The sequence below is a fragment of the Dasypus novemcinctus genome, chromosome 13 (genome assembly GCF_030445035.2).
Source record: "Dasypus novemcinctus isolate mDasNov1 chromosome 13, mDasNov1.1.hap2, whole genome shotgun sequence".
Classification (NCBI taxonomy): Eukaryota; Metazoa; Chordata; class Mammalia; order Cingulata; family Dasypodidae; genus Dasypus; species Dasypus novemcinctus.
In genome coordinates this window covers 79,952,210-79,974,800 of record NC_080685.1, presented here as the reverse complement: position 1 = coordinate 79,974,800, position 22,591 = coordinate 79,952,210, and the positions used below count along the sequence as shown (strand labels likewise).

General features: G+C 34.2%; 1 protein-coding gene across 14 annotated transcripts in view; it reads left to right on the top strand.

Annotated features, from left to right (window-relative positions):
* The window catches only part of KCNT2 (potassium sodium-activated channel subfamily T member 2), a 452,321-nt gene that overhangs the window by 240,371 nt on the left and 189,359 nt on the right, over window positions 1-22,591 (top strand). For all 14 annotated transcript variants that reach the window (XM_058274897.2, XM_058274894.2, XM_058274895.1 and 11 more), the window contains one exon: window positions 10,771-10,879. In XM_058274897.2, the coding sequence (XP_058130880.1) occupies window positions 10,771-10,879 (109 nt within the window). The remainder of the gene's footprint in view (window positions 1-10,770; window positions 10,880-22,591) is intronic.

Below are 22,591 nucleotides of genomic sequence, written 5' to 3'. Positions count from 1 at the left end.
GTGAGATGTTTCTTATAAATTATGAAAGAATATTGTCAAAATCTTAACTAATCATAGTTCTTATCTTACATTTGGCGTGTTTTTCCCCCAACCCACACTATTATATTTTTTAATATTTTTTTTTTCTGACAGAAGTTGTAAACTTAAAAATCAATCATGCACTTGTGCAAATTCCCAAACAACACCCTCCATCTACACCCTGCACTGTGGTGGAACAATTGCTACAAACAAGATAATAGATTGTTACCATGTCCATAGTGTACATTTGGCTCACATTTTCCATACTATCTCATTACCCACACAGTACATCTTTCACAGAAATGCAAGAATATTATATTATTACTGCTAAACACAGTCCATAGGTCACTCCAGCTGTATTTTTCCCATGCTTCTCCACATTCCCAGCACCCTGCGGTAGTGATGCGCATTTGCTCTAGCTCACAAAGGACACTCTTACATCTGTACCATTGACCACAATTCTCATCCACCTCTTGGTTTACTGTGCTATTCAGTTACTAGATTATTCTCTATCATTCTGCCAATTGGTATTTACATACCTAGACTACCATTTTCAGCCACATCCCCATTAATAAACTAGCTGTTACTCACTATGTGTTAACATCCACTCTATACATTTCCACACTTTTACAGTAAAGCTAATTAAAACTTCTACATACATTAAACATCAGTAGTCCATCTCAGTCCTCCTCTTATCTCCTTTAAGAATCCACCACCTTCCACCAAGCTTTGAAGATATTTTCCTACAATTTCTTCTAGAAGTTTTATGGTTCTTTTGGTTTTTGGTTTTTGATCCATTTTGAGATAATTTTTGGATAAGGTGTGAGATAGGGGTCCTCTGTCCTTCTTTTGGCTACTAATATCCAATTCTTTCAGCACCATTTGTTGAATGGAATGTTCTGCCTGAGCTGTGTGGGTTTGACAGGCTAGTCAAATATCACTTAACCATAAATGTGAGGGTCTGTTTCTAAATCATAAATTTGGTTCCATTGGCCTACGTATCTGTCTTTATGCCAGTACCATGCTGTTTTCACCACTATAGCTAGGTAATATGATTTAAAGTCTGGAGATGAGGATTCACTTTTCCTTTTTATGATGTTTCTGTCTATTCAGGAACACTTACCCTTCCAAATAAATTTGACGATTGTGTTTTCAATTTTTTTTTTTAATGCTGGTGGATTTTTATCAGGATTGCATTGAATCTGTTTATCAATTTGAGTAGAATTGACATCTTAATGATATTTAGTCTTCTAATCTATGAGCATGGAATGTTCTTCCAGTTACTTAGGCCTTTTTTTATTTCTTTTAACATTTGCCATTTTCTGAATACAAGTGCTTTATATTGTTGGTTAAGTTTATTCCTAACTATTTGAGTTTTTTCTGTCATATTTTATTTTCACCACTCCTTTGACACTTTTAGTTACTTTTATTGATATAATCTTAATTTGTACCCTCTCTTTCAGGCCCCTCTCTCTGGTCTTTTCTTTTCAGGCTCTAGCATATCCTTCAGTATTTCCTGAAATTCTTGTCTCTTGCATAGAAATTCTCTCAGTTTCTGTTTATCTGTGAATATCCTAATCTCGCCCTCATTTTTGAAAGACGGTCTTGCTGGATATAAGTTTCTTGGTTGGAAGTTTTTCTCTTGTAGCATTTTAAATATATCAGACTACTGTCTTCTTGCCTCTGTGGTTTCTGGTGGGAAATTAGCACTTAATCTTATTGGATAACCTTTATGTGTTATGCATTGCTTGTCTCAGAATTCTCTTTTTGTCTTTGGCATTTGACATTCTGATAAGTATGTGTCTTGGAGTTGGTCTATTTGGATTTTTTTCAGATGGGGTTGCATTGTGCTTCTTGGGACATGGATATCTATGTCCTTCAATAGGGTTGGGAAATTTTCTACCATTATTTCTTCAAATATTCTTTCTGCCCCTTTCCCCTTCTCTTCTCCTTCTGGGGCACCCGTGACACATATATTTGCATGCCTTTTGCTGTCATTTAGTTCCCTGAATCTTGTTCAGTTTTTCTATTCTTTTCTTCATCTGTTGTTTTGTATGTTCTCTTTCAGAGGCCATTTCTTCAAGCTCACCAATTCTTAGTTCTGCCTCCTCAAATCTGCTATTACATGATTCCAATTTTTAAAAATTTCATTGATTGCACCTTTCATTCTCATAAGATCTGCTATTTTTCTATATATGCTTTCAAATTCTTCTTTGTGCTCATCCAGTGTCTTCTTAATATCCTTAATCTCTTTAGCCATGTCATTGAATTTATTAAGGAGATTTGTTTGAACATCTGTGATTAGTTGTCTCAACTCCTTTATGTCATGTGGAGGCTTCTTCCTTTAACTGGGCTATATCTTCCTGATTTTTGGAGTGGAATGTAATTTTTTGTTGGTGTCTTGGCATTGGATTACTAGAATGTTTATTCTGAGTGCAGTTTTTCTTTTTAATTTATGGTTTCCTGACCTTTCTCCCTTGCTGGTTGTGCAATAGTAGCCAAGGTTGTAATTGGCCCTATAGCTGTGGAGGCTCAAGCTTCCCTCATTGTACCTGGGACCGAGGAAGCTTCTCTCAACTTTCTCCTTTAGCAGGGGTAGGGACAGAGTCACAGGTGTGTGGAATAATCCAAGTCATGCAGGCCTAGACTATAGTTCCCCATAGAGACTGATGAGGATTCACACCCTTTTCTCCCCTGTCTGGGATCTGGGATAGGGACTGAGCTTCAGGTATGGTCAGCAGTCTATGCAGTGCGGGTCCAGGATGACCACAGTTACCCCTGTAGACGTTCAATTTTCAGTCAGTTCCAGCCAAAGTTACCACATTTACCTGGATAGGCTGTAGAGGGTCTGCAGGCCCCCTTCCTGGAAGAGGCAGGACTGAAGCCTATGCTCAGGCTGCAGGTGGATCTGGGTGAAAGAATTTGGTTCCTACTGTCACTATGATTTTCAGTCATCCTGGCTGCTCCTCAGGCAGAGTCAAAATGGCGGCCACTGGCCTTTTTCCAGCCTTGCAGATTCACACCCCAGCTGTTCCCAGGGTTATATCTTAGTTAGCCTAGTCTACCAATCAGTAGCTGAAATCAGCAGTCAACCCTCTCCTCCTTCCTTGTTTTTAGGAAATGCAGCTCCTAATTCCAGCCACAGAACAGCTCCTGGGGTGGCTTGTGCTGTCAGAGTAGGATAATCACAGGCCTCTGTGCCTTGGCCAGTAATTTCCTGGACAAGCTGGTGCAGGTGCCTGCAACTTCCTCCCTGCTGGAGGGGGCACTGGGGCCTAGATTAGAGCTGCAATATGATCTGGATGGAAAGAAGCCGGTCCCCACCAGCACTGGGATTTTCAGTCAGCTCAGCTTCCCCTTGTGCCAGGTGCGGAGTTACAGTGGCAGCTCCCAGCTTCTTTCTGACTTGGACAGGGTCAAACTTTAGCTGTTTCCAGGATTATACTTTAGTCCACTGAATTTATTCATCAGTAGCTAAAGTTATTGCCCAACCATCTCTTCCTCCCCCATTTTTGGAAAGTGGAGCTTTTAATTCCAGCCGCAGAACAGCTCCTGAGGCAACGTGTGCCCCCAGTGAGGATGGGCACTGGCCTCCGTGGCATGGAGCGCTCTATATAGAGTCTTCTCTGCAGATGTGCAGTTTCCTCCTTCCTTTCCTTCAAGGATATGGCAGGATGCTCTTCTGGCCTCCTAGAGCCCCCAAACAGGTGCTGCAGCTAGCTCCAGATAGCTCTGGGTGTTTACTAATGGCCCTGTAACAGGAGCTGACTCTAAGAGCTCCTTACTCTGCCACCATCTTGCTGGTTGTGGCCCATAAGATCCTTTTTTATATTTTTAATTATCTGTAGTCCTATGGTGATTACTTTTCTTTCATTCCTCATATTGATCATTTGTGTTTTAACCCCCTTTTTTCTTGATTTTTCTAGGGAGGGCATGTTTTAATTTTGTTTATCTTTTCCAAGAACCAAATTTTGGCTATTTTCTTTATGGTTTGTCAGTTTCTATTTAATTAATTTCAACTCCTACTATTATTATTTCATTCCTTTTACTTACATTAGTTTTATTTTGCTCCTCTTTTTCTGCCGTCCAGTTGAAGAGCCATAAGCTTATTTTCAATATAAGCTTTGAAGGCAGTATATAGCAGGAAAAGTAGTTTTATGTTGCCTTAGCTAAATCCCACTAATTTTTTACAAACCTTTTTTATTTTTAAATAAATTTAAACTTACAAGACAATTACAAAAATAATAAAAAAACCCATGCAGAAAACTCCAACATACTTTCCAAGAGATATTGCACATCCACAGAGTTTTAATTATACAGCCACATTGCTTTGCATTGCTGTATAATTCTCTCTATCCATTTATCTATCTTTCTATCTCTCTCTCAATTGTCTAAACCTTTGAGAGTAGATTATTTACCTCACATACCGTGGGCACTTAATAGTTATATGTATACTTCCTAAGAAAAAGGATATTCACTTATGTAGCCACTTTAAGTAGAGTTATCAACTTTAAATTAAATAAAGTTTACAATAGCAAGGTCCTGTCAATGGACCATCCTCCTTCACTAATCATTGCCCCTGTACTCAGGGGATATTTGCTGTTCTATTTAAGAATGTGTTCATCAGCTACAACAAATGTACCACACTAATGAAGGATGTTGTTTTTGTGGGAAAATGTGGGAGGTGTAAGGAACAGGGTATAGGAATCCCCTCTTATTTTTTATGTAACGTTTATGTAATCTAAGTATCTTTTTAAAAAATGAAATAAAAAAGAAAGAAAACATAGAGTCTATGCTTCTATTATTTTTCATATTCCCAAAAATGTTCTTTTAGTTACTTTCTCATTCATTAATAGAACCAGTTCATGATCATTTAATTGTTATTACCCCTTTAATCTCTTTCTCTTTTTTAAATTGTGAAAACATGTACAACATGAACTTTACTATCTCAACCACTCCTGAGCATACATTTCAGGGGAATAATCACACTCACCATGTTGTGTTACTCTTCTCTTACCACCATTCTTTACTAAAAATTTCCCATCACCTCAACCTTACAACCACTATGCATTAACTTACCCTCCTACCTTCTTCCCTGCTTCTGGTAATCTGTGTGCTACTTTCTGTCTCCATGAATTTTTTCTTAACAAGTCATTTTTATTGATACATATTGATTAGGTATACAATTCATTCAAATTGTGCAATCTATGGTATTTGATAAAATCATATAGCTGTGCATTTATCACTTCAACTATTATTAGAGCATTTTCCTTTTTGCAATAATAATAATAATAATAATAATAATAATAATATGCACAAAAAGCCCCAACAAGAAAATTTTTGACCTCTCAATCTCTGTTTCCGCTGCTGTAGTGCTGCTATTTCTATCTATGGATTTTAATATTCTAGCTATTTCTTATTAGAAGACTCATACAATATTGGTTCCTTTGCATCTACTTATTTCATTCAACATGAAATTTTCAAGGTTCATCCATGTTGTAGCATGTATCAGAACTTCATTCAGTTTTTAGGGCTGAATAATATTCTGTTACATATATATACTACATTTTGTTTATCTGTTGTTTACTGGGAACATTTGGATTGTTTCCACCTTTTGGCTATCATGGTAATACTGCTATGAACATTTTTTGTAAGAACATCCATTTTCAATCTTTTATGTACCTACATCAAAGTGGGATTGTTAATTGCTATTTATGGTAGTTTAATGTTTAATGTTTTATAAGAATTACCAAACTGCTTTCCATGGTGGCTGTAACATTTCACATACCCACCAACAATGCCCTAAGATTTCCATTTATCCTTATCCTTGCCACCATTTGTTATTTTCTATTGTTTTTTTTTAATTGTCATTCTAGCATTTTTATATAATAGTCATTCTAGTGGGTGTGACTTGATATCTCATTGTGGTTTTGCTTTATCCTTCTCTAATGGCTATTGAGATTAAGCATCTTTTCATGTGCTTTTTGGCCATTTGTACATCTCCTTTGGAGCATCATTCAAGTACTCTGCCCATTTTGTAGTGAACTCTTTGAAATCCTTTCACATTTTTTAAAAACAAATACTTCCCTTTTCCTGCCCCACCTAGCTCCCCTGCCTTAGTGACCTCTAATATGTTTTCTCACTCTGCAAATTTTCTATTTTTAGTCATTTTGTATGCGATATCATACAATTTTGTCCAGCTGTGTCTTGCTAATTTCCCTGAGCATAATGTTTTCAAGATTCAGCCATGTAGTAGCATTTTAGTCTATTATTCTACTGTCATCTGGTTTCCATGATTTGTGATAAAAAGTCCTTGGTCAAATGACTATTTTTTATTTAGCTGTTTTTGAGATTTTCTTTTTACCTTTAGGTTTCATTAGTTTGACTACTATGTTACTGAACATGATTTTGTTTTTATTTATCTTGTTTGGGGATTGCTGTTCTCATTGAATCTATAAATTTATATCTTTCACAAAATTTGGGAAGTATTCAGCCTTTATTCCTGCAAATATTTTTCTGATCTATTTTTTATTATTTTCTCTCCTCCTGGTAATCCAATTACACTATGTGGTTCTACAAGTCTGTGAGGCTCTGCTCCTTTCTCTACTATTTTTCTTTGTTTCTCAAATTGAATAAATTGTATTTATCTAATATCAAGTTCACTTACTCTTTCCTCTGTCATCTCCTGCATGCACAATGACTACTTTTCAGATTTTTAAAATTTGACTTAAAAATATTTTCTAAAAATCTACTGAGATTTTTCTCTTTTTATTTATTACTAGAATTCTTTCCTTTATCTCATTGATCATACCTACAGTAGCTACTTTAAGTCTTTGATACTTTCAACATTTAGGTCATCTCAATGTTAACAGCTATTTTTTAACCCCTTTGTTTTAACTTCCTCACTGCTAAATACGATACAATGGTTTGACTTAACAAAGGGAATTTATTGACTCATGATTTCAGATGTTAGAAGGTTTGCTTCTTCCTAGTGTTTGGGATCATCTGCCTGATTGGCAGTCTTTGGGGTTCCTTGGCTTTTCTGTCACTTGGCAATATCCTCTTCTTTTTTCCATGTTCTGTTGACTTCTGGCTTCTTTCTCTCACTATTATTTTTGTTTGTTTGTTTTGTTTTTTCCCTCATCCATATCCACTTACTTTTGCTTATAATGATTCAGCCATATTAGATTAAGGCCCAACCTCATTTGGTTTGGGCCTATAACGAATAACATCTTCAAAGATCCTATTTATATTTGAGTATCCACAGGACCAAGGCTTGGAGCATGAATATGTTTTTTGGGGGGACATGATTTGTAAGAAATGAAGATTAGTTTAGATTTCACATAAAAGAAGAAAATACTGATTAATGTAAACTGGCAGCCTACTGCCTCAGTCTCCCACTCCCGGGTTAAGCAAGAACAAAGGAAACCAGCTTAAGCCAGTCTTATAGGCAGTAAGAAAGAGCTAAATCAATACCAATTCAGCTCTAAATTCCATTCCTTATTTGGCAAAAGGGAGCAGGTAAAAACTAAAATGGTTGAAATGTGATGGAGAAAACTGTTAATCACAGACTTTTACGTGGAACAGTTAGATCTTCTCAGATAAGCTGTAACTTCTCAAGTATCCAATCTATGGAGAAGCAAAAGAAGGGCTGGCGTGCTAGGCTTAGGGGTATAAATTGTGTCATTTTTCTTTGTTCAGGGCACCAGCCACATTTTCTGGTTGTGCGCCCCTTCTTTTAAGATTGAGAATAAATTCTTTTCTTCTCCACAATCGGGTGAGCCTTATTTTCTTCCAGAAGAAGACTTCTTTCAACAAGATTCAATCCCTAAAACTCTTGAAAAGAGTTAACACTTTCCTGGCATTTCATGTATTATATAATTTTTCATTGTAGCTGTTATACTATAACTGTTATATTGTGTAACCATTGGAAGCTTTTATATTCCTCCAGATAGTGTTTGTATTCTTCTTTTAGCAGGCAGTTAACTTTGCTTAGCTCAAACTACAAATCAGTCACCCTTGCAATTAGCAGTTGTTCAAATCTCGGTTCACGATACTGCCTGAAAACTTATTTTCAATAGAAGGGCCCATATGATCCAGTGCCACAAATGAGAAACATGTTTCTCAGTGAGAAGGTGATTTATTTCAAGTGCACAAGCAGAGAACTGGGGAAATCTTCCCTAATTCAGTTCAAAGTGAGAATGGGAGCTAGCTTTTTTATAGGCAAAGAAAAAGAGACAGGAGTCGAAGATCAGGTGATGATGGTGTGATCCATTCTTGCTGTGTGATGATGCTGGAATTTTCAAAGCATCTCTGAGGATGCAGGCTGATTTCTCAATCCTTTGTTATCACAAGCATGCCAAACTCCTGTTTGTTGTCCTGGTTTCAGAGATGTATTGATTAAATTTTATAGGAGGATATAGTTGTGTGAGCAGCTGTCCACTCAAGGATGTCAAGCATTTTGTTTCTGAGAAAAGTTACAGATTTACTGGGCTGTAAAGTTTTCTTGACACCATTATGCTATTTTGACTTTGAGATATTACCTTAAGCAGAACAGGGAAGGTCTGGTTATTGTCCTTCTAGGAACTAAGAACAAAGAGTATTAGATGAACACAAAGCCACCTCAACTACATCTGGGGAAGGTATTAGAATTTCCAGGACTGCTTAAATGAAGAGATTTTTAGTAAACACATTTTGCAGCTATCATTCAGATTGCTTTTATTCTGCCCTTTTTACTTGTGGGTCAGGGTCATGTCAAAGATATGTAAATTTACATACTGGATTTGTGATTTTTCTCTCTGGTTTCTCCTTTTCTTGGGTTCATCACTCATTTTCCAGGAGTCCTGGCTGGCCCAGGCTCCTGTCTTTGCTTCTTATGACAGAGTTGCTGGGGAAGGCTGAGTCACCATTTGCTGCTGTGGTTACTGCAACTACCCTCAGGTCAGAGCAACAAAAGGCGAAATTTACTATATGCCAGGTCAAATTTTCCTCTTTTGTTCTTTCTCCAGAGCCCTCATCTAATTGTTTTTCAGATTTTACCTTAGAGTTTATAGTTGTTATCTGAAGGAGGGACAATTTGTTGGGAAATTATTCCTCTGGACCTGAAGTAGAACTCCTAGCTTCCTCTAGTTCCCCTTCTCTTATTAATGTTACATTTACTTGTTCCTGGTGGCAGCAGTCAAATCTCCATTTAAAATCTTCTTGCTAAAAGTTCATTCATATTCTTTACCTTTTATCCTTAATGATAATACTATCATTACTGATACAATATACATAATAAGAAAGATAACTTACGCTCCTTCAGTATAAATTAACTGCCAAATTAAATACTTTACCTGTGCTATTTCATCTTACAAATAAGGACCTCGAACTTGCCATAGTCCAAATAAGGTATTAATGGGTAAAGTAGAGTAACAACCCTAGAATACTCATTATATTTACCATAACACTAAATATATATACATATACATACTCTTTATTTAGATAGCAATTTTCTTTTTTTTTATTCAAACTGTTGTCCTTCTGGTAAAATAAAAAATCACCACTACCAGCAATTAAATGTATTTCTAATCCTGCAAACACATATTTAAAGCCTGTTACATGAATTAACTTGTATTTATTTGATGGGTCTTAGTAGTTTTAGGACTCTTATAATCTTATAATCATGTTTTGAATGTTTACCTGGAAGAGGCATCTTGTCCACTTAAGCGATTCTGGTCTACATTTATCTACAGTCATTCTGCACTTGGAAAAACAATCCGGTGTATTTACCTGTATTTTTAACCATCTCCCCTCCCCCTCCCCCCAATAACAGCATTGTCAAATAGAACTTTCTGTGATCATAGAAATGTTTTGTATTTCCACTGTCCAATACAGTAGCTATAGGCCTCCTGTTGCTATTGAGAACTAGAAATGTGGCTACTACAACTGAGGAACTGAATTTTCAATTTCATTTAATTTTATTTCATCTAAATTTAGATAGCCCCATGAGACTACCAGCTACTATGTGAATAGTGCAACCCTAAAGCATATTTCCTTTCTCAAAATGTATTAGCTGACTATATGGCCTATTGCTCTAAAATTTTTCCTTGACTTACTCAATTTAGTTAAATAAGTATTTGGGGGTGGCTATTATGTGTAGGATTTCATGCTAAGAATGGCTTTAGTTCTCTTTCTCAACCACAGAATCTTGTTTTACTTTTTAAACTTTTTTATTTTATTTATTTTATCAGAGCTCCTCATCCTCTCAAACACAGAGTCAAAAATCCTTTTACTGTTTTACCTTTGCCCTTATAAACAAAAGTAAAGCAATGTGTTCTGTACATGGTTGCTCACTATCATGGTTTTCTTTTTTCCAATATATGTACATTTTAAATTATAACAACATGTTTTTCTCTCATGGAAACTGCCATAACAAATTATTGCTTGTGCTGGTTTCCTGAAGGTTTCTGACCTGCAGGAATTTTCTGGGAAAATTATGTTTAAACTTGTCTAGCCACTCCTCTCTTAATTTTTGCTAATTTTAAGTGCTGGTATTTAGCACTGATTGTTTAAGATATTAAAGTTATCCTCTTGTATAAATAACATGCATCTAAAAATAAGTCTTCACGGTAAAGTAGTTTGTATATTTAATTTTAAGCTGTGGATGTGACCATTAACAAATTGCTTGCTTGTTGATTTTTTCCTTTACTTTATATGTTAAGAATTTCCCAATTTATTTCAAGATATTTTGATTTTTGTTTATTATTTCAGGATCACCAAACAATTCTGAGAGCATGGGCTGTGAAAGATTTTGCTCCAAATTGTCCTTTGTATGTCCAAATATTAAAGCCTGAAAATAAATTCCATATCAAATTTGCTGGTAAGTTTAGTCTCCACTGAGATCCTTTTAATTTCTTCACATTTTCTTTGTGATATTAAGAATCACTTTGCTGAAGTTAATGGCAACTTAAAACATTCATGGTTATGGAGAACAGAGAATTTCCTTTTTATTATCTATTTGTTATAAGAGAATTTCTTTATTATGTAGTAAGATAATATTTTGGGGTGAGTTTTTACATTTTTATATAATTTGTTGATTTTAGCAGCTAAAATTACTGGATATCTTCATAAGCCTAAATAGATTAACAGGATTGAAACATAATATCAACACAGGCTTTAAACACTGGATTTCTATTAATTTATATTTATGTTTGAACATTTAGAAAGATAATACATGGCTTAGATTATTTTATACACTTATAAATTTACCATGCAATAGAATAATATATTAAAATATATTTGGGTACATTTAAATATGTTTAGTTTGGGGATAGATTTTTAAAATAATTCGAGAAAAAGTTACATGTGGGGCTTATGCTTTGAACTATTAGGAAATTAACTGTAAAATGGTGCTAGATTTTTTTTTTTTCTTAAATGCTTCTCTTTGAGAAATGAACTTATTTTGATTCAGGCAATAATGTATGTACTTTTTTTTTCAAATATAATTACCTTGTTTTGTAGGATTGCTTTGAACATCATTGCAATTTAATTTATCTTAGCTATTTTGTCACTAAAACCTATTTCCTTCAAAAGATGTATTCACATATCTTAAAATGCTTACTTCTTAGTATATGATATTTAGATGAAAAGCTGAAAATACTGAAAAGTTTGAAAATAATGATATGAAAACCATGAAATTATTGCAATTTGGTTTGCTCTGTATTAGAACCACTAGCTTTCCCCAAAGATATCATCAATTTTTTTTCCAAAAATGTTTAGCAAACAAATCAATGGTTCTCACCCCTGGCAGCATGATACTGTTTCCTGGGAAGACAGTTTAAAGACTGATCCAAGCGATTCTGATTTAAATGGTTTGAGTTGGTGCCAGGACTTGATTATTTTTTCCAATGCTTTTTAAAAAATTTTTCCCTCCCCTACTTGAGGCTTGCTTGCTGTCTGCTCTCTGTGTCCATTTGCTGCACGCTTTTCTATATTTTTACTTGTCTCTCTTTTTTGTTGTGTCACTTTGCTGACTCAGCTCTCTGCAGTACTTTGTGGGCCAGGCAGCACTCTGTAGTGCTTGTGAGTAGGCGGCTCTCTGCAGTGTGCAGGCGAGCCTGCCTTCACAAGGAGACCCTGGGATGCAAACCCAGGGCCTCCCATATGGTAGAAGGGAACTCAACTTACTGAGCCTCAGCCGCTTCCCTCTAACACTTTTTGCTTATTCTAATATACCCCAGCCAGGTTAGGAAAATACCGCCTTAGATTTTACCTATGTTTCACATGACTTGAAAGTAGGCATTTTATTTCTGGCATTGGTAAAGTATTGGCTCTAGGCTCATTTAATTTGAACAGGTATACAGATATGCTCAAATGTTTATGTAGTAACTTAGCTTTATGTATACTGTGGGGTAGATATTGAGTATAAAATAGTTATCAGAACTGATATGTTTTCCAGATAATGATTTTCTCTGACAGTTTTTTTCAGGGAGACAGTAATGGTATGAGCACTTGTCAAAAACCTAAAAATATGAATTTCAATTTATGTTGCTACTTAAGATTTGCATAGGCAGCTTAGTATTCTGAACACTAGTTTCCTTGCCTATGAAGTGGTCATATTGTATATGATATCTGTTGATTAGGGTTAGCAGCAAGGATTAAACATATGGAGTGTTTAATAAAAGGGTATTGAATCTGAATCTTAAAACAATATGTATTTTGAGGAGACAGTTTTTATTTGTGAATGTCTCGACTAAAATATAGAGCAGGCTTCATATTTTTCTCCCTTACTAGCAAGTCATTTATATGCTCCCACATATAGATCAAACTTACCGAAATAGTCAGCTTTCACATACCAAAAATTACAGAAATTATTTGCATTGATTCTTTTTCAAACTGTTATTTTGCCATTATTATGATATATACATTGAAATGAATGGATTCTTTAAATTCTATCCCAATAGTTTCTCTCAATTTTTCTCATTTATGGCACTTCTTGAAATTCTTTTTAATAGTATCTGTCCTCTTTTATAACTAAGATTACATCATCTCAGGGAAGCTCTTTTTCTATTATGAAAAGATGAAAGCACCCTTGTTTCTTTAAAATGCCATAAAAAGAGTTTGGAATGACGTGGGAAGCTGCCAAATTAATATAATAAATTTTAAATCTCAGCATGAGGTTAAAAAGTTCATAGACTTTACCTTTCAAAAGCCAGTTCACCAAGCTGTCACTGAATTTGTGTGGTAGATGCTAAAATAATGGTTCCTAATGAATTGTGCTTCCTGTGCGGATGGCTTGTTGCCATATGACTGCAGCTCTTTCCATGAAGAGATGGAATCTATTTCCCCACCCTTGAATATGAGCTGGCTTTGACTTACTTTCACTAATAGAAAGTGGCAAAAGTTACACTGTATGATTTAGGAAGCTAAGCCTTGAAAGGTCAGAGTTTCTATTTTCTCTTTATTGGAACACTGCCCTGAGACGGCATATGGATAGTCTGGGTTTAGCCTCCCAGAGGACGAGAGACCACCTGGAAAGTGGGGCTCACCCACCCCAGGGATCTCATCCCATTGCAGCTCCCAACTTATCTACCAGGTGACATACAAAACTGTGAGAAATTAAGAGGTACTATTTAAATCACTGGGTTTTGCCATTGTTATGTAGCCATATATGACTAATATAGTTTGTGATAAAGTAATTTGTTTCACTTCAATTCATACTCACTTGCTAATATTCATTATATTCTTCCTTATATTTTTATGAATATTAAATAAGCATGATTTCAATAATCACATTTTTATTTCTGTTTGTTTACACGGCCTCTTCAATTTCCCCCAAATTTTGTAAATCCCTCCATAATTGTAATGTATGTGTTTTCTTTAAACATACATCCATGTTTTTAAAAGAAACATGAAAAAGAGAAACTTCAAAATCTGAAACATGAACCATTAGAAAGCAAAAACATTGTAGGAATTTAGCAATTATTTCTTTATTCAGAGTTACCATTCATATATTTTTTGGGTCACTTTCTCTTGAATGGACATTCATTAAAGTAAAGTAGTACTATGAATTATCAACATTATAAATAACATTTAAAATACTCTTCTATGCTTATTCAGATCTATAGGTTTAAAGTACACATGGATGTGATTTTACGCATAGAAAAAAATATGTCCTTATTCATATTACTAAGAGAGAAAGGTAAAAATAAGTAAGGCTACACATAAATGAGAAGAATAAATTGCTCGGATCAAAGTTACTACAAGTTTTCTGAATATAAACCAAATATACTGATAGATTCAAGTGACATAAAAATATACTTAAAAGGTAATTTGATTATTTTTACCACCACAAATTTGCGAAGAGGAACAGAAAATCAAATTTTGTTCATAGAAAAACAAATTTTACTCTCAAAAAGTTGACTTTTTAAATAATAAATTTGTCAAAGTAAAGTGACTAAAACTTCAGACACTAGAATAAGACATCCCTGTGTTAAATTTTATTTAATTGTATATAAACTACATGGCTTCAATCTTCTTACTTTCTGTAAGAAACTCTGTAACTTGAGTTCTTCAATTTGTAAAACGGGGATAATAAGAGAAACTGCCCCCATAGGATTGTTGTGATTAAAAAAAAAAAAAATAGAAGTAAACCAGACACATATCAATTATTCTATAAATGTTGCTATCAAAATTACTGTCAGTATTATTACTATATTGAGTGTGTATTTCTAATCTTCATAGCAAATATATTTTACAAACAACTTATTATGGACATTCAAAAAATATGTAATTCCAAGCTTACACACATTTTTCCAAAGGCTAGAAGAAAGATGTCTCTTCAACTCATTTTATACTGTTAACATAACACTAAATAAAACTCATTAAAGGCATGATAAATGACATGTAGAAGTCAATTAAAATGATGAGTACATTTGAAAAATTATGTACAATATATTAATAAAATAAACCAAATGATATATTTAAAAATCCTATGACATTACCAAGTTGAAATTATTCCAGAGTAATAAATTATCATATGAAAAAAGAACGATCATATTCTCATCTCAGTGGATGCAGAAGAAGCATGTGAAAGAGAAATCAACATCCATTCAGACACACTCACAAAAAAACAAAAAGCAAGTCAACAACAACCAACAGCAGCAACAAATCTGTTGGAAAGCTAGAATTAAAAGAGAATTTCTTATTAAGGCAAGTTATTTACATAATAACCTAGAGAAAAATCTTATTTTATGGTCACATATTGCAAGTTTATCCTTAAATTTACATACAAGACAAAGATGTATATTAAAAACACTTTAGTTAACATGTTCCTAGAAATTTTAAGGAGTTCAGTAAAGCTAGATGAATAAATATAAGGAAAAAACAGTGGACAGTAAGAAATAAAATTGCAATTATCCACATACAAGATTTTCTACAAAGAAAATTATTTTCTTCCTACTTACCCTTTCCTTGGGGGGTCTTACCCTTTTATATGATTTCCAAAATTAGATTTCTTCCTCAGTATCTACCATGAGTTTCAGTTTTTTATTTCTAACCACATAGTCAATATCTCCCACTAGGTTCCTAATAGCCATTTCAAAATTAATATGTCTGAAAACCGTTGCTGGGAAGTGGATGTGGCTCAAACAATTGGGCTACCATCTTCCATATAGGAGGTCCAGGATTCAATACCCAGGGCCTCCTGGTGAAGGCAAACAGGCCCAAGTGGTGAGTGGGCCCATGTGCAGTGTGCAAGTAGTGCTGGCCTGTGTGGAGTGCTGCCCTGCACAGGAGTGCTAGCCCATATGAAGAGTTGGCACAGCAAGATGACACAATGAAAAGAGACACAGAGGGGAGATAAAAAGAGACATAGCAGACCAGGGAGCTGAAGTAGCTCAAGAGAATGATTGCCTCTCTTCCATTCTGGAAGGTCCCAGGATCAGTTCCCAGAGCTGCCTAATGAGAATACAGCAGACACAGAAGAACACACAGTGAATGGGCACAGAGAGCAGACAACGGAGGGAGGGGGGAGAAATAAATAAATAAATCTTTAAAAAATAAAAATAGATAAAATAAAAACAGTTGCTTAGTTTTCCTGATCCAGAACTTGTTTCTCCCCAAGTCTTCCCTGTGCCATCAACCTAGAGTTTAGGTTAAAAAAAATAAAACAACAACAACAAAAAAACCTGAGTTATTTTTTAATCCTTTCAACTAATGCATTAGGTCCTATAGATAACTTGCCCTGAATATCTCAGCACCAGTTACTGCCACACTCTAGTCCATGCCACAATCATCTCAAACCTGGACTATTACAAATACTCCCTTTCATTTTTTTTCTGGGCTGTTCACAAATTGTATCTATAAGCCTACTATTGCTTTTTCCATTCTCCACCACATATGCAGTTGTGATTGCTGTTTATGATAGTAGGTAACTATTAATATCACATCTTCATACACCATTGTCAACCCAAACTTATTAGTCTCCCCTTTACAGCATATGGACACCTCCATTCTTTTACAATATCATTATTTTTCAAGGGATTCTTTCTTTCTCTTCTTCTTTTTTTTGTCACCGACAGGAATTTATTCTTCATTAAATAAGATTACAGCACTCTGACTTACTGTGTATAGCTTGCAATACCATCTAAGATTTATGCTAATTGTTTTTCCCCTTACATCAAAAACAAGACTCCTATGCAAAGAAAGCTTCACTCAAGGAAAAAACTTTTAAATCTCTCTGAACTTATCCCATTTCACCTAAAATTGGAAATAAATGAGACTCAGTAGCAGTAACTGATGCTATCTATCCCTTCCCACTAATTGCCAGAGAACATGCTAGTCTACAAATGGTCCTCCTTACACATTACACTGTATTATATTCAAAGGTTTGACCGACAAAGCTTTCTCTTGAAGGCACAGATAGACACACAGCATTTACTCAGCCTAAAGAGGCTCAGGGTTTAATCCATAGGACTGTATGCTATCAGAAGTTGCACTTAGTGGTGATCATGTCTCCATATTCTTTATAAGCAACTGAGCCATCCAGCTTAATGGTCAAAACAATTAAGGGGCTGTATTTGGCAGGCATACATGATGGCCTTGACATAGACTTGGTCTTTGGTCAACTTCTATAGTTTCAAAATTCAAATGGTAATATAGCTTTGATTATATTAAGTCTCTTTTCCATTGAGAAACAATTTTTACCAATACATAAATTTTTTAAATAAGAATTTGGTACTGAATTGGTACTGAAACATCTAACAGAGGTAATGGTACTGGTCCATGCCTATAACTAATATAAAAATGTGGTTTTATAACATCTTATATTCCCTGTCAAACTCTTGTGGATCTAAAATTCTAGCTGATGTCCTCCAAGGTTGTATATCTAATCTGAAGTCACCTGGAAAAAAGATTATGTGGTTGAGCCATTCATTCCTCTTCTAAAGTAATAAATTCTGTCCTCCTAGTTGCAAAACTGTGATTTAAAAAAAAGGCAAAAAATTATACCATAATACTTCTGCTTTCATGACATGACTTTCAAGGATAAACTGAGTTGGAGAATTAATTAGCTGCATCTGAAGTTTTCTGTGTATCTCCTAGTCAAATGAAGTTACTCAGAAAATCATGAAGAAGTTAATCCATGTTATAGCTATAAATGAATTGTTAAAAAAATAGGTTAACAGTCTACCTCCTCTCCCCAATAAATGTTATGTCATCTGCAAGTTATAATTTCCTTTAATTCATCATCAATTTTTTTTTTTAATGTATTGGGTCCTCTCAAATTGCCAACTTCATTTTAATGGATGGGAGAAGGCATAAAAATCAAATTAGTAAACTTTCATCCCTAATTAGGAATAAGGACTGGAAAAATCATTTTGAAAGTAAAATTATAAGTTATATATGAATTTTATTTTCCATGCTTTGATTATGCTGCATCATAAATGATAGAGTGAGAATTATAGTTCATGAATAAAAAAGGAAGAACCATATCAAAATAGTAAAGTAGTGACTGAATGAAATACCTTCTACTTCACAACTAAAACATGCCTACAGAATGAATCATTATACTAAAACAGTAGGAGTTAGTTCTTCTGGGAATTTACAAATGTTTTCATTTGCAAAAAGAAGTTAAAAATACAGACAAAAGTAAATGCATTTTTACCAATATCATTGACAGCGTTGTATAAACACTTATCTTTCCCATAGAAGATAGTCATTATTTCCATTATAAAATCAATGTTTTATTAAATATGTGTGTGTGCGTGCATGTAGTTTCTTTGGTGAGACTACTGAGAGAAAATGTCAGCCTTAGAGGAATGATTTGAGCAAAAAATTGTCAGCTTGTCTCAGCTTAACCTCCACCTATTTTTCAACTGAAACACCAGACGTCCTGATGCCTCACATTTTCCTACCAGAAAAGGGAGTTTTATAATATTTCCAAGTGATGTAAATATTGGAAATTATCTTGGTTGTCTCTAAATAACTTATGCATATACAAGGCTTGACTTTCACCAAATGGTGAAGTGTGAGGTTTTCATGCTGAAAAATTTCTCTCCTTCCCATATCACGCCCACATAAACTTAATTTTATACTTCATTCTTACAACCTAGTTAAGAATACAGTGCTTTGAATTCCCATATTTTCAATAGAAGAAACACTAAATCTGTCAAATATCTCCATTTTTAGATGGAATCCTTTTGCCTTTGAATTTTATCTTGTCATTGTGGAGTTCATCAGAAACCACTTAACATAGCATCATGTCAAAGCCAGCACAATTTGGAAAGCCTTTAATTTTCTTTTTGCCTTTTCCCAATAATTTTTATCTCACAAAAAAATCAAACATGCAGAGTTTAAAGCAATTATATACTCCAAATCTGTATCCCTTCATTTACATTCAGCAACTGCTAACATTTTGCCACATTTGCTTAATCTCTCTCTCTCTGTATATACATATATAATCATATAAACACACACAATCACACACACAAACTCATACACACATTTGTATGTCAGCAGGCATCTTCTAAGAATGAGGGAGTTCTGAAATAAACCTACAATACCATTTTCATTCTTAAGATATTTAGTAATAATTCCATTGATCTGGTTGATACTCAGATGTTGTCAAATGTCCCCAAAATATCTCTTATAGCTGTACTTTTAAATTTTCATAGGCTTTGCTTTTTTCTTTATTTTCTTTATTTTTATTAAAATAATTTTACATTTGCAGAAGAGTAGTAAAGGTAGTGCAGAAAGTTTCCATGTACCCTTCACCCAGATTCCCCTAATGCTAACAAATTATATAACCATGGTCCAGTTAATCAAAACTAAGAAATTAACATTGGTATAGATTAATTTTCAAAAAGAAATATTTTGTTGGATTTCTCTTTTCCTGACAAAATAACAATAACTTATTTGTTCTTCTTTTTTGCAGCATTTAAGATTTTAATATGTGAATCTATGAAATAGCCAGGTCAAATTGCCACTGATTATTAGGTATTTCAAGCTATTGTCTTAAAGACACTTATAATTTATTAATTCAAAGCACCTTTATGTTTGCCTCAATTAATTTTCTTAGACTTGTATAATTTTCAAAGACCCAATTACCTGGTTTTGAATACCAGAGTAAAATAATTATGTCTTTGGAAAGTGCCAGGCATATTCTTTCATATCATAGTCCTATGATTTGCAGTCTGCAAAGTGTATCCTTGGTATAAATATTTTATAAAGACAACCAAGGTTGTCCCCTTTTACTCTCAGGTCACTCATTCAGTGCATTTTTATTGAGTACCACTATGAATGAAACATGGTTTTAGGCACTAGAAATAGTAGTGAACAAGATGGGCTAGCTGTCTGTTTCGGCTTGGAATCTTCTTCCAAGCTCATTGGTTGTTGATAGATTTCAATTCCTTGCAGCATAATCTCCCTTTTCACTAACCCCAAATCAATTTGGTTTGTCTTTGCTATAGATAGTAATCCAGTCACAGGAGTGTAACCCCATCATATTCACTTGCTCTGCCCACAGTCCAAGGGGAGAGGATTATACATGGTGTATACACCACTGGGCAAGAATCTCAGAATTCTGCCTACCATGTTATACTTGCAAAGCTTAATAACAGGCCATCAAGGTATGAGCGTATTTTTAAAGAAAGAAAGCAAAAATCAGACATTATATAAAATAATTTTAACATTAGTTAATATCTAATCAAAATTACTACATATCAATAAACAGGGAATTTTAACCCATAGTAATTAAGGAGGAAATCAAACCAAGCCTGCACAAACTTGATTCCAGAAAATAAAGGAGTAGGGAACAACTTCCTACTGATTTTATGAAGGCAGCATTATTTGATGAGACCAAAGCCAGAAAAAGATATTATGAGAAAGAAAATTATAGAATAATACTCCTTATGAACAAGGCACTCTAATTCTCAGCAAAATATTAGCAATCAAATTCAACAATATAAAAAAGAATACATTATGACCAAATAGATTAATTCCAGGGATGCTAGGATGGCTTAGCATTAAAAATTTAGTACATTTCACCATATTGATACAATTAAGAGGGAAAAGAACTATATAATAATCTCAATAAATAAAATAAAAGCATTTGATAAACATAAACATGCATTCTTAAAAAAATACCACTCTGTAAATAAAGGGAAACTAACATCATACTTTCTCCCTACTTGAGATTCTTAGCCTGAATTCTTTATTGTTGAGAATAAGGTACTTTGAAAATCTGACAATTCAATTTTAAAATTGATAGGAAATTGTAAACAAACTCTAGTACACTAATCAATTGTGAAAAAGAAGATTCATATTGGAGAACTTGCAGAACCTGGTTTAAAGACTTACTCCAAAGCTGCAGTAATCAAGGAAACATAGTATGAGTATAATGGTAAAGATCTAAATCTGTGAAACAGAAGAGTTCAGAAATAGACCCACCTATATATGGTCAATTGATTTTCAATAATTGTCCTTTCAACTGATAGCTGTACCAATTAAATATCTTATTTGGAAAAAAGAAATGCACTTGAACCTTACCTCACACCTTATACTAAAAATTAACTTGAACTAGATCATAGACCTAAATGTAGAAGGTAAAACTACAAACTTCTAAAGAAGAATGGGAAAAAATCTTGATGAACTTGGGTAGCAAATATTTCCTACATAGGACACAAAAAAATCACAAGCCATAAAATAAAAAGAAATTGATAAATTGCGTTTCATTAAAATTAAAAATTCTGTTCTTCACAAGACACTATTTTAAAAAGTAGGCAAGACTCACACTAGGTGAAAATATTCACAATACCTATATGTAAATAAGGTATCAAAATATTTACAAATAGCTCCTAACCACTCAATATTAAGTAAAACAAACCAGTAACAATGGGTAGAACAGAAATATTGAACAGACATATATTAAAAAAAAAAAAGGATAAACAAATGACTGTATGAAAAGATGTTTAACATTATTAATCATCAGGAAAAAGAAAATAACAATTATAATGCAATAGCACTACACACACTAGAATGCCTAAGATTAAACGAACTCCCAATATCAAATGAACTCTCATTACCTTTTGAAAATTACATTCTAGTGTTCTTGTTTAACACAATACAATATATATCACAGGGCTTTTTATGTATACATCCTAGCAAGACAGAAACATTTGTACCAACTCTCCCATTAATTATTTAATTAATTAGATTTATTAAAAATAAAAGATATCAGTTAAAGAAATATATTCAGTTTTTTTAGGCTCTAACCTAAACCACTTAGGATAGTGTAGCGGTTTGATATAATTATGGATTCCAAAAATAGATGTTGAATTATGTTTGTAAACTGGTCTGTACCTGGGCATGATTAAATTATAATCAGGACTATTTAGGCCATGTCAGTAGGGTATTGAGTCCCTGCCCCTTGGTGGGTAGGGACTCACAGATAAAAGACATGGCAAAGGACAGAGTTGGAGTTTTTGCTGTTGAAGTTTAATGCTGGAATCTTGAGCTGGAGTCCTGGTAAATAAGCACACAGAGGAGCTTGGCTGTGAGGAAGGAGAAGCAAGCCCTGAGAAGGGAGGAACCCTGAGCCCAGAGAGAAGCAAGCCCAGGGAAGACTGAACTCTTGGCAGATGTCAGCAGCCATCTTGCCCCAAAACATGACAATATACTTTGGTGAGGGAAGTAATTTATGCTTTATGGCCTGGTAACTGTAAGCTTCTACCCCAAATAAATACCCTTTGTAAAAGCCAGCAGATTGTTGGTATATTGCATCAGCACCCCTTTGCCTGACTAATAGAGATATTATATATTTATTGAAACCTCTTAATGGTAATGCAATAATAAAAACAAACATTTATAAATTGGTATAGCCTTAGAAGGTACACCAATCCGTTCAAAAACCCTGTAATGTATATTATATTGTAGTAAACAGTTTAAAGATGAGGAATATGATTGAATGAGTTATTTGCCTAATTCCTTTGCTTATTCTAATTCAAACTGCCTACAAAGAACTGTTCAAAAGATATACAACTCTAAGATGTGATTAACCAAGCACATTAAAATTCATGATATATGTTAGTAGTTG